Source organism: Budorcas taxicolor, chromosome X (genome assembly GCF_023091745.1).
Source record: "Budorcas taxicolor isolate Tak-1 chromosome X, Takin1.1, whole genome shotgun sequence".
NCBI lineage: Eukaryota > Metazoa > Chordata > Mammalia > Artiodactyla > Bovidae > Budorcas > Budorcas taxicolor.
The window spans coordinates 135,358,438-135,370,471 of record NC_068935.1 but is presented as its reverse complement, the minus strand read 5'-3'; the positions used below and the strand labels follow the sequence as shown (position 1 = coordinate 135,370,471).

At 40.6% G+C, this 12,034-nt stretch overlaps 1 protein-coding gene across 1 annotated transcript in view; it reads left to right on the top strand.

Moving 5' to 3' along the window:
- Positions 1-12,034, top strand: part of LOC128069676 (histone-lysine N-methyltransferase PRDM7-like) — a 50,229-nt gene that overhangs the window by 1,326 nt on the left and 36,869 nt on the right. Inside the window, exons 4-9 of the mRNA XM_052662787.1 lie at positions 5,679-5,728; positions 7,467-7,623; positions 8,456-8,557; positions 8,774-9,045; positions 9,526-9,593; positions 10,776-10,969. Of these exons, the coding sequence (XP_052518747.1) occupies positions 5,679-5,728; positions 7,467-7,623; positions 8,456-8,557; positions 8,774-9,045; positions 9,526-9,593; positions 10,776-10,969 (843 nt within the window). The remainder of the gene's footprint in view (positions 1-5,678; positions 5,729-7,466; positions 7,624-8,455; positions 8,558-8,773; positions 9,046-9,525; positions 9,594-10,775; positions 10,970-12,034) is intronic.

Genomic DNA, 12,034 nt, shown 5'->3' with positions numbered 1-12,034 from the left:
ATTAACATATTATGTCAAGATTCATTATTTATGTGTGTATAAAAAATAACACCACTTACCTTAAGGTGAAACTAATTCTTTTTTTTTCTTTTTTTAATTAATTTATTTATTTTATTTTATTTTTTTACTTTACAATACTGTATTGGTTTTGCCATACATCAACATGAATCCACCATGGGTGTACATAAGTTCTCACTCCTGAACCCTCCTCCCACCTCCCTCCCCATACCATCCCTCTGGGTTATCCCAGTGCACCAACCCCAAGCATCCTGTATCCTGCATTGAACCTAGACTGGCTATTCGTTTCTTATATGATATTATACATGTTTCAATGCCATTCTCCCAAATCATCCTGCCCTCTCCCTCTCCCACAGAGTCAAAAAGTCTGTTCTGTACATTTGCATCTTTTTTGCTGTCTCGCATACAGGGTTATCGTTACCATCTTTCTAAATTCCATATATATGTGTTAGTATACTGTATTGGTGTTTTACTTTCTGGCTTACTTCACTCTGTATAATCGGCTCCAGTTTCATCCACCTCATTAGAACTGATTCAAATGTATTCTTTTTAATGGCTGAGTAAAACTCCATTGTGTATATGTACCACAGCTTTCTTATCCATTCATCTGCTGATGGACATCTAGGTTGTTTCCATGTCCTGGCTATTATAAACAGTGTTGTGATGAACTTTGGGGTATACGTGTCTCTTTCAGTTCTGGTTTTCTTGGCGTTTATGCCCAGCAGTGGGATTGCTGGGTCATAAGGCAGTTGTATTTCCAGTTTTTTAAGGAATCTCCACACTGTTCTCCATAGTGGCTGTACTAGTTTGCATTCCCACCAACAGTGTAACAGGGTTCCTTTTTCTCCACACCCTCTCCAGCATTTATTATTTGTAGACTTTTGGATACCAGCCATTCTGACTGGTGTGAAATGGTACCTCACTGTGGTTTTGATTTCCATTTCTCTGATAATGATTGATGTTGAGCATCTTTTCATGTGTTTGTTAGCCATCTGTATGTCTTCTTTGGAGAAATGTCTATTTAGTTCTTTGGCCCATTTTTTGATTGGGTCTTTTATTTTTCTGAAATTGAGCTGCATGAGTTGCTTGTGTATTTTTGAGATTAGTTGTTTGTCAGTTGCTTCATTTGCCATTATTTTCTCCCATTCAGAAGTCTGTCTTTTCACCTTGCTTATAGTTTCCTTTGTTGTGCAGAAGCTTCTAAGTTTAATTGGGTCCTATTTGTTTATTTTTGCTTTTATTTCCAGTATTCTGGGAGGTGGGTCATAGAGGATCCTGCTGTGATTTATGTCGGAGAGTGTTTTGCCTATGTTCTCCTCTAAGAGTTTTATAGTTTCTGGTCTTACATTTAGATCTTTAATTCATTTTGAGTTTATTTTTGTGTATGGTGTTAGAAAGTGTTCTAGTTTCATTCTTTTACAAGTGGTTGTCCAGTTTTCCCAGCACCACTTGTTAAAGAGACTGTCTTTTCTCCATTGTATATTCTTGCCTCCTTTGTCGAAGATAAGGTGTCCATAGGTGTGTGGATTTATCTCTGGGCTTTCTATTTTGTTCCATTGATCTATATTTCTGTCTTTGTGCCAGTACCATACTGTCTTGATGACTGTGGCTTTGTAGTAGAGCCTGATGTCAGGCAGGTTGATTCCTCCAGTTCCATTCTTCTTTCTCAAGATTGCTATGGCTATTCGAGATTTTTTGTATTTCCATACAAATTGTGAAATTATTTGTTCTAGCTCTGTGAAAAATACCGCTGGTAGCTTGATAGGGATTGCATTGAATCCGTAGATCGCTTTGGGTAGTATACTCATTTTCACTACATTGACTCTTCCAATCCATGAACATGGTATACTTCTCCATCTGTTAGTGTCCTCTTTGATTTCTTTCACCAGTGTTTTATAGTTTTCCATATATAGGTCTTTAGTTTCTTTAGGAAGATACATTCCAAAGTATTTTATTCTTTTCGTTGCAATGGTGAATGGAATTGTTTCCTTAATTTCTTTTTCTACTTTCTCGTTATTAGTGTATAGGAATGCAAGGGACTTCTGTGTGTTGATTTTATATCCTGCAACTTTACTATATTCATTGATTAGCTCTAGTAATTTTCTGGTGGAGTCTTTGTTTTGATTCTTGGAAAGGGTTTGAGAGAACTGTTTATTCTCCCTGATCTTTCCCACATTTCACTGACCAGAGACAGCATCAGGTAAATAAAAAATGAAGTACAATCATTATAAAATATAAGTGAGCAGCTCACTTCCTCTTCCACTGCTCAGAGAGTTTAGAAGGGTTAATCTGCCTAGAGTAGAGAAAGCAATTTAGATATTTCTAGGATTCTCCATCTATGGATTTCTGTTCTCCCAGATTAAAAATATATACATATTTATTTAGTTTTGGCTGCACTGGGTCTTCATTGCTGTGCATGGCTTTCTCTGGTTGTGGTGACTGGCTTCTTGTTGCAGCGCACATGCAGGCTCAGTAGTTTGTGACACACAGGCTTAGTTGCCCCACAGAAAGTGGACTCTTCCTGGACCAGTGATCAAACCTGTGTCCTCTGCATTGGCAGGCAGATTCTCATCCACTGTGCCACCAGGGAAGTCCATCTGTTCCCTTAGGTTATCAAAACTAGTGTAAGAAGCATGAAAACTAAAGGTTTTGACATGAAGAGAGATTCTTCATAGGGAATAATACTCCATGGTTCGCTGTGCCTCTGCACATCTTTACCTTCTTAATTTATGAGCATATGGTACACTATTGCTAACTATGTACACATTGTTCTACAGCAAATCTGTAGAACTTTTTCCTCTTGCATGCCTGAAGCCCTACTCCCATTAAGCAACAATTCTCTGATTCTTCCTCCTCACTAACCTTCACAACCACGATTATATTTTCTGTTTCCATGGTTTTGATTAATTTAGATACCTCATAGAAGTGGAATCTTGCAATATTTGTCGTTTTTGATTGGTCACTTCACTTAGTATAATATCATCAAGGCCCATCCTTGATGTGGCATATGAAAAAACTCTATTTTAAGGCTTCAAAATATTCCATTGTGTGCATGTGTATATAATATATATAAGATATACATAATCTTTACCTGTTTATCCACCACTGAACATTTAGATTGCTTCCACATTTTGCCCACTGGGAATAATGTGGCAATGACCATAGATATGCACACTATTCAAGATCTTGCTTTCAATTTTATGGAAATATACTCTGGAGTTGGATTGCTAGATCATACGGCATTTCTAATTTTCTGAGCAAACTCCATACTGTTTTCTATAAAGTTTGAAAATTTTACATTTCAAACAATAGTGTATAAGGGTTCCAATTTCTCCATATCCTTACCAAACTTGCTATTGTCTTTTTATTCATATTGGCCATCACAGAAGGTATGAGATAATTTCCATTGTGGTTTTAATTTGTATTTCCCTATTGATTAGTAATCTTGAGCATCTTTTCATACGTTTGTTGGCCATTTGGGTATCTTCTTTGGAGAAATGTCTATTCAGTTCCTTCTCCCACTGTGTTAGTCAGCTCAGGCTGCTATAACAAAACAGACTGCATGGATTAAACCACAGAAATTTGTTCTCTTACAATGCTGGAGCATGGAAGTTTGATATTAGGGTGCCATCGTGGTCAATCAGGTTCTCTTCCTGGCTTATAGGTAGCCTTCATATTGGTGTATGCTTATTAACTCCTTATCAGATACATATTTTACAAATATTTTCTACCATCTTGTAGGATGTCTTTTCACTCTGTTCCTTTGTTTGATTCTGTTCCTGTTTCACTGTGTCCTTTGCTGTACAGAGGTTTTAAGATAAATGTAGTCTCATTTGTCTATTTTTACTTTGTTACTAATACTTGTGCACTTGGTATCATATCTAAGAAATCATTGCTGATTCAATGTTGTGAAGCTTCACCCTTGTTTTTTTTTTTTCTAAGAGTCTTATCAAGTCTTACATTTAGGTCTTTAATCCATTCTGAGTTGATTTTTCTTCATGATGTAAGATCTTCATTATTTTGCATATGGATATTTTGTTTCCCCAGCACCATTCATTACAGGGATTAAACTTTCCATGTTGTCTTGACACCCTTGATGAAGATCATTAGACCATGTATACAAGAGTTTATTTTTAGCTGTCTATTCTGTTCCACTGATTGGTATGTCTGTCTTTATGCCAGTGGGCTTCCTCAGTGGCTCAGCAGGTGAAGTGTCTGTCTTCAATGCAGGAGACACGGGAGATGTGGGTTCAATCCATGAGTTAAGAAGATCCCCTGGAGAAGGAAATGGCAACCCCCTCCAGTATTCTTGCCTGAGAAATCCCCTGGACAGAAGAGCCTGGTGGGCTACAGTCTAAAAGGTTGCAAAGAGTCAACACGACTGAGAGACTAAGCATGTACTTAATGCAAAACTATACTTTTGGGTTACTGTAACTTTGTAATATGTTCTGAAATCAGAGGCCTCCAGCTTTGCTGTTCTTTTTAAGATTGTTTTGCCTATTTGGGGTCCTCTGAGATTCTGTATTAACTATAAGATGAATTTTCTATATCTGAAAAAAAATCCATTGGGATTTTAATAGGAATTGCATTGAATCTTTAAATTGGTTTGGTTAGTATGAACAGCTTAATAATATTAAGTCTCCAAATCCATAAACGTGAGACACCTTTTTGTTTACTTACGTCAGATTCCTTTCAGCAATACTTTGTAGTTTTCAATGTATAAGTCTTTCATCTCCTTATGTTTTCTCCCAATTATTTCATTCTTTTTGATATTATTATAAATAAGATTATCAGGACTTCTCTGGTGGTCCAGTGTCTTAGACTCCACACTCCCAGTGTGGAGAACTTGGGTTCAATCCCTGGTCAGGGAACTAGATCCCACATGCCACAACAAAGATCTGGTACAAATATATATATATTTTTATTTAAACTTAGCTCTTGACTATAACTTAAAAAATAAAACATAATTAGGATCGTTTTCTTATTTTTCTTTTTGGAATGGTTGTTATTCATGCATGGAAAGATATTTGAATGTTGATTTTGTACCGTGCAACTTTCTGTGCAGGTTGTGTGTGTGTGTGTGTGTGTGTGTGTGTGTGTAATTTAAAAAAATTTTCTCCACATAAAATCATGTCGTCTGTGAACAGACATAATTTTACTTCTTTCTTTCCAACTGGAAGCCTTTTGTTTCCTTCTCTAATCTAATGCCCTGGCTAGGACTTCTAATATTATGTTTAATAGAAGTGTTGAGAATGGGCATCCTTGCCTTTTTCTCTTGATCTTAGAAGTTTTCAGATTTTCATTGATGACTATGATGTTAGAGATAGACTTTTCATATATGACTTTTGTTATATTGCAGTCACTTCCTTCTATTTCTACTTTGTTAAGTATTTTTGTCATGAAAGTCTAGTAAATTTATTAGATACTTTATGGACATCAGATGAAGCACAGATGAAGTTTCATATTTTTTAATTTTAATAAAATTATGTTATGCTCCCAGTGGAAGCATAGGAGTTGATGATACAGAAATCACTTTCCATTCCTCCTTTGGTAATCCTTGTCCTTGTCACTCTCTGGCTCAGAATTCTGTGTCCTTAATTAGAATGCCTAGAGTTTGGAAACATTTACCAACCAAAACACTGATTCTCATCATTTTTTAGGTAAACCTTCTGGGATGGCCTTCAGAGGGGAGCCCAGTAAACACCAGAAGGTGAATGTCTCCCAAATCCTGTTGACAAAAAAATCCTCCTCATGGATCCAGTCACAGGTGAGAATAGGAGAAAACACAGAGATCCTGGAGACTGCTGCCTTCCCGTCCTGAATCTTTAGCACAATGTCTGATATCATCACCATCTTTATAGTTAGTAAGAACAGCAAATATAGTAGGCTGTTCTTTTGTTACATTATTTTCACAATATTTCAGACTTGAAGCATTTTATGTGAATAAACTTACTTAAACCTTAAAACAATCCTACAGTACCTATAAGTAGGTATATAGCTATCACCATTATAGATCAAGAACTGAGGTAAAAAAAAAATGTTTGATTATATTCGTGGGATCACAGTATCACTGGTGGTACAATCTAATCCAAAGCACCTTCTCTAAACCCCTTACAAACTGGTTAGAACTTCCATAGTTCTATAAAGTTTCTTCATACATCTTTATATCATTCATCTGAGAGATGTTTTCAGCTTCAGTTCTTTTGTGATGTGCTCGTGAGGGATATCTGACTAAGGGAAGCTTAAGGACATGTTGGGCACTTTGTAGAGTGGACAGTCCAAGATGAAGAAGGTGACATGATCCCTACCTCAGAGACTCCTACTCCAATAAAAGGAACTAACATGCAGCTCTGACAAGCTTCAGGTTTATGACTCAAAAACAACAAATAAAAAAATAACTGAAGGACTTCACATAGGTTACCAGCTTTTGAATAGAAACTCATCATCTGGACATGATTTCAAATGCTCATTCTTGTAGGAGGAAGCAACAAGTCCTTCCTCTGAGCTCTGATTAGACAACTCTCCTGTTTGGAATCATTTGTTTAGCCTGCCCCTGTTTTGTGAGCTTTGAGAGTGTAGCCCATACCCATTAATTCTCAGAAGTCCAGGCCCCGCTCAAAGCCCCTGAGGGCCCTCTGAATGTTTTGTGAATGAGTGACTCCACATTTAAACATTCATCTAGGAATAAGAAGGTCAAGGAATACTTAAGATAGTATTTGTGAGTTAGACTTCAAATATAAAAGCAGTCAAGGGGATACATTGATGGCAGGGATGTACGCTCACATTCATACTGTATTAAATAGCTCACACAACGATTTGTTGAATGTTATTAAACTTCATGTCCACTATAACATTAAGAATTAGCATGTATATCAATTTATAGATCAGGAAACTGAGGAGAGCCCGCTAGTTGTACAGCCTTCTTCAAGGAGAATTTATGAAGCCAGCTACTTTAATTCCAAACATTGTCTCTAGGACATGGCAACCTGTAACTTTCAGCTTATTTTCTTTATTGTCTGAATGTGTTTCTGCGGATCATCTTTTCTCTTCTCAATCTCACTGCTTTGTCACCTTATTTTCCAGATGTGTTTTGTCCCCTCTGTAATTTTCCATACTTCCTCATCCATCAAAGGTCCACTAATTAATAGAAAACCTCACAGATTTCTCTATGAGCCCTTACCCTCTTCTTTCCCTGACCTCAAGCTATTCTCCCTGCGTTGCTCTCACTTTTATGCAGAAAGTTGAAGAGAAAGAATCTTAAGATATGAATTCTAGTTTTGATTCACTACCCACTAAGGTCCTTTTTTTACACTCCAGTGTTCAGAGCCCCCCTCCACCAGGTATTTCCAAGAATTGTCAAAGTATTAACTAAAGTCATGCATGTGAAAACACTCCATACAGTCCTAAAGAACTAAAGAAATGCATGTTGTCTTTTACTCACATGGAAGAGATTGTCCAGGGGACCGTTAAATAAGGTACCTAGTTTGAAGAAATTGCCAGGAGCAGCAAAATTGCTGAAGAAAACTGGCTCCAAACAGGCTCAGAAACCAGTGCCCCCTCCCAGAGAAGCAAGGACCCCTGGACAGCACCCCAGACACAAAGTCGGTAAGATAAAGTTTGGGGAGTTCCTCTAATTAGTTCCTCTAATCCCTGTAGAAAAGCTAATAAGTATGGCCTAGGTGTGGGGTGTGGACTTTGGGTAGGCATGGGTTTAAGCTGGACTGATCTGAGACATAAAGTTAGCACTGGGGCCTTTGGAAAATCTTATACATTTTCTGAGGTCCCGATTGCTCATCTATAAAGTGAAGATACAGATACATATCTCATATGGTGTTTGGAAGCATTACATTAAATGCAAAAGTGCTGACACCTTCAAGTAGTTCGATAAATCCAGCTGTGATGATAGGGACCACGCTTTGTTAGTATTTATACACAAACTTCTGCTCAATGCTTTACATGTCATGCCCTTAACATATATTTTCTGAGTAGATGTGTCAGTGAACTATGTCTTAAGTAAGAAGGTTGGGAAGTTAAACCTACTAACGGGAAGTGCAGGAAGCTAACACTGAACTGGGCATCTGTGGTCAGTGTGGAGCCTCAGTCTCCTGAGCCAGTAGTTAAAGGGAGAAGAAACAAAGTATAGAGAAGGGACTTCCTGGTGGTTAAGTGGTTATGACTCCACACTTCCACTGCAGGAGGTGTGGGTTCCATTCCTGGTCAGGGAACTAAGATCCCACAAGCCATGCAGCATGGCCAATAAATAAATAATGTATCATTAAAACATAAAAATACAAACGTAAAAGTTTGAAAAATAAATGTGAAAAAGTTTTAACAAACTGTATAGATAGACAAGTAGGAGATCTCACACTTTCTGATAAAACAGGGACTAATTCTCCAGACCCCACCAGCCTTGCTTAGCTTCTGTTCTCCATGTTAGAACTCAGAAGAAAGGAGACTGAAGTGAAGAGGTACAGTCTACGAGAAAGAAAGGGCCATGTGTACCAAGAGGTCAGCGAGCTCCAGGATGACGACTACCTGTGTGAGTGACCCTGCTGGCCCACTCATGGAGAAGGGGTTATGAGACCTTGGTACAATAACCTCACCCCACCATTTGGTCCCCCAATCATCCCCTTCCTCTATGACTTGGGGTACAGGTTCAAGGCCAAAGACCATGAGTGCCCCAGTTCTTTCTGAAGGTCTTTACGACCAGCAACATCACTATACCTCCCCTCATCCCTGTTGCTCTCACCTCCAGATTGTGAGGAATGTCAGAACTTCTTCATCAACAGCTGTGCTGCCCATGGGCCCCCAACCTTTGTAAAGGACTCTGCAGTGGAAAAGGGGCATGCCAACCGCTCAGCCCTCACTCTGCCCCCTGGGTTAAGTATCAGACCATCGGGCATTCCTGAGGCTGGGCTTGGAGTGTGGAACGAGGCATCCGATCTGCCGCTGGGCCTGCATTTTGGCCCCTATGAGGGTCAGATCATATACAATGAAGAGGCCTCCCACAGTGGATACTCCTGGCTGGTGAGAAATAGCCCTCTTTCCCTGTCCTCTGGCTCTAATCATTTGTGTGTGGTGGGGGTGTACTTCATGTCTACATGCAAGGACATGGATGGTGATGACATGGTCAGCAATGACACAGTGAGCTCTGTGTACTGTGTGCACTGGGCATGAACACAGGACTTCTATCCAAAGATCAGAGGAAGGTGGGAGACAGTGGTACAGGCATACAAGACTTCTATCTAAAGATCAGAGGAGAGGTGGGAGACAGTGGTGCAGGCATACAGAAGTGACTCCTCACTTGTGGAGCCCTTGCCTTCAATGTGCCAATAGACTCAGACTTGAAATGATGATTAAGGAGCTTACTGTGTAGTCCGACTGGCAGTTGAATCCATGCAGGCTGAAGAGCACCAATGCCAGCAGAGGGAAAGTTCTTCTATTACTTACTACCAAAAAATAAAATAAAAGAGAGAAGAAAGCTTGTATCTCTTATCTGACACTCAGGTCACCAAAGGGAGAAACAGCTACGAGTATGTGGATGGAAAGGACACGTCTTTGGCCAACTGGATGAGGTGAGTGCAGTGACCCTGCAGTTTGTAGATGTCCCTCCTCCCTCAAGCTGACCCCGCTTTCCTTCTCAGCCCGTCCCCCTCAATAGCTTTCACATCTTCTTTCCTCTTTTCCCTCCATATCATGCTCTTTCATTTCAAAAGACATTAGAAAGAAAGAAAAATATAGCATGTGCCCTCAAAATATAAGTCTATATGCTCAACAAAACTGAGGTACTTGAAAACAACTTGAGGAGTCTAGATTCACCAGGGACACTTTAACTCACTTAATTGACACTTACCAAGTACTCTATGTCCCAGTTTAGATAGTGAACTTCATTACTGAAGCAGATCACACAACCCATGTCCTTTTGGAGAACATACTAAAGACAGACATTAACCAATTGATTTTAGGAATAGTAACTTTAATTTTTTTCTTTTTTTTTTTCTTCTTTTTTAAACTCCAATACAGTATAGTAACCTTAATTTTTATATTTTTGAATAATTGCACAGCACCAGGGTAACCTAACATGGGAGACCTTGAGTCCGTGTGGGCAACAACCTCCCCAGGCTTGGTTCCAGTGAGAAGTGGGCCCTGAGACCTGAGAAAGAATGGGGGGCAGGATGGCTGTGAGCATGGCCGTTCTATGAGGGCCTATACTTTCATCAGGGCAGGCAGAAAGTGAATAAACTATTACTGTTCTCTGTCTCAAGCTGTGTCAGAGCACTATCCATGTTTCTATGGGAGGGGGTGGGCAAGTGAATAGGACCCTGGATACATGTCGAGAGATTGGATAAAAGCCTCTGGAGAGAAGGCAGGCTGGGGTGAGTGCTGAGGGGTGCATGCTAGCCTAGGAGTACCAAGTCCTGTGGAATGAAAGAGAACTTAATTTAGAGTTTAGAGGAGCTGGAGGTCACCAGTCTTACAGACAGTCCAGGTGGAGACAAGTCTGGAACTGGGCTCTGGACAATGGCTAATAGGTAAGGAGAAAAAAGCATTCCAGCCAGGAAGAGGACCAGAAACAAGATCTGGATATAAGAATTCACACAGCCAGGTCGAAGCTATGAACAGAAGGTCCCCATGAGGGGTGATGGGAACCATGGCGGCCTCAGAGCCTGAAGGCAAGGAGCTGGGCATGGTCCGATAGGTCTCATCACAGGTCTCGTCACCTGTGGTTTCTTTCCCTTTCCCGGCCTTGAACCCAGGTATGTGAACTGTGCCCGGGATGATGAGGAGCAGAACCTGGTGGCCTTGCAGTATCATGGGCAGATCTTCTACCGAACCTGCCAGGTGGTCAGGCCGGGCTGTGAGCTGCTGGTCTGGTACGGGGACGAGTATGGCGAGGAACTTGGCATCAAGCAGGACAGCAGGGGGAAGAGCAAGCTCTCGGCCCAGAGAGGTGAGTGCCCCACCTCTTCCAGCTCCCCACCCCATCCTGGGGAGCTTCCCTGGTCCGATTCTGAAGCAGAGTTCAATCTAGTCTAAAGTCAGTCAAGTTGCAATTAAAATGCCTCAGAATTTGATTCATTTCATAAGACTGTTAGGAAAAATATTTATATTAAAAATATGAGTTCTAATTTTCAATATTTCATGCAAAAAATATGTAACATCACCTTCTGCTGAAAGGCTTAGAAGCAAAAAGCAAGTTTTTAAGCACCTACCAGCTCTCTCACCTTTACCAGTTTCTTCCTCATTTCCTCCATATTTCTAAGTGACATGCATACAGTGATTTGCATTCAGTTACTGTTTCAGTTTGTTGTCATGTGAGTTCATACTTTGTGCCAGACAGGGCTACATGCACTGAGACAGACAGAACCACTGCCTTGGGGCAGCATGGGCTTCATACCAGACGGGCTGGTGCTCTGAGGAAAACCAGTGCAGGAAAGGTGCCTCGGATCAGCATGAACAGAGTGGGGTGTGGCAGAGGATGGTGGGGTAGGGTCTCTGTAGAGATAACACCTGTGGATTCCAGGATTCCAGGCAGAGGAGCAGCCAGTGCTGCAGCCTCAGGGCCGGGAAGAGAGGCCATGCCAGTGGTCACAGGAGGAAGCACAGACGGAGAGGAAGGAGGCTGGATGGAACACAGAAGCCTCAGTGTCCGTGTCCATGTGCAGGCCCCAGGGGTCTTCCTGGGTGACACAGAACAACCATGTGGCTATCAGCTGCAAGCGGCATGTTCTCTGTGCTAAGATGATGCTTTGGTTCATTTTTGGGAAGAGACAGCAGCAGGGAGTCCCCTCAGAGGTCAGTTCATTGCCAGACATGAGGGGAGAGTGGCCTGGGTAAAGATGCTTGGGAGTGAGGATATGAAGAGTCTGGCTGGATATGTATTTTTAAGTAGGACTTCCTAGTGCATGTTAAATGGACTAAGACTGTGAAATAAAAGAGGTATGAATATTGGTGAGGCTTGAGAAAGGACAAGTCTTTATTTTATGATGTATAGAAAACTGAGAGAGGAGCAATT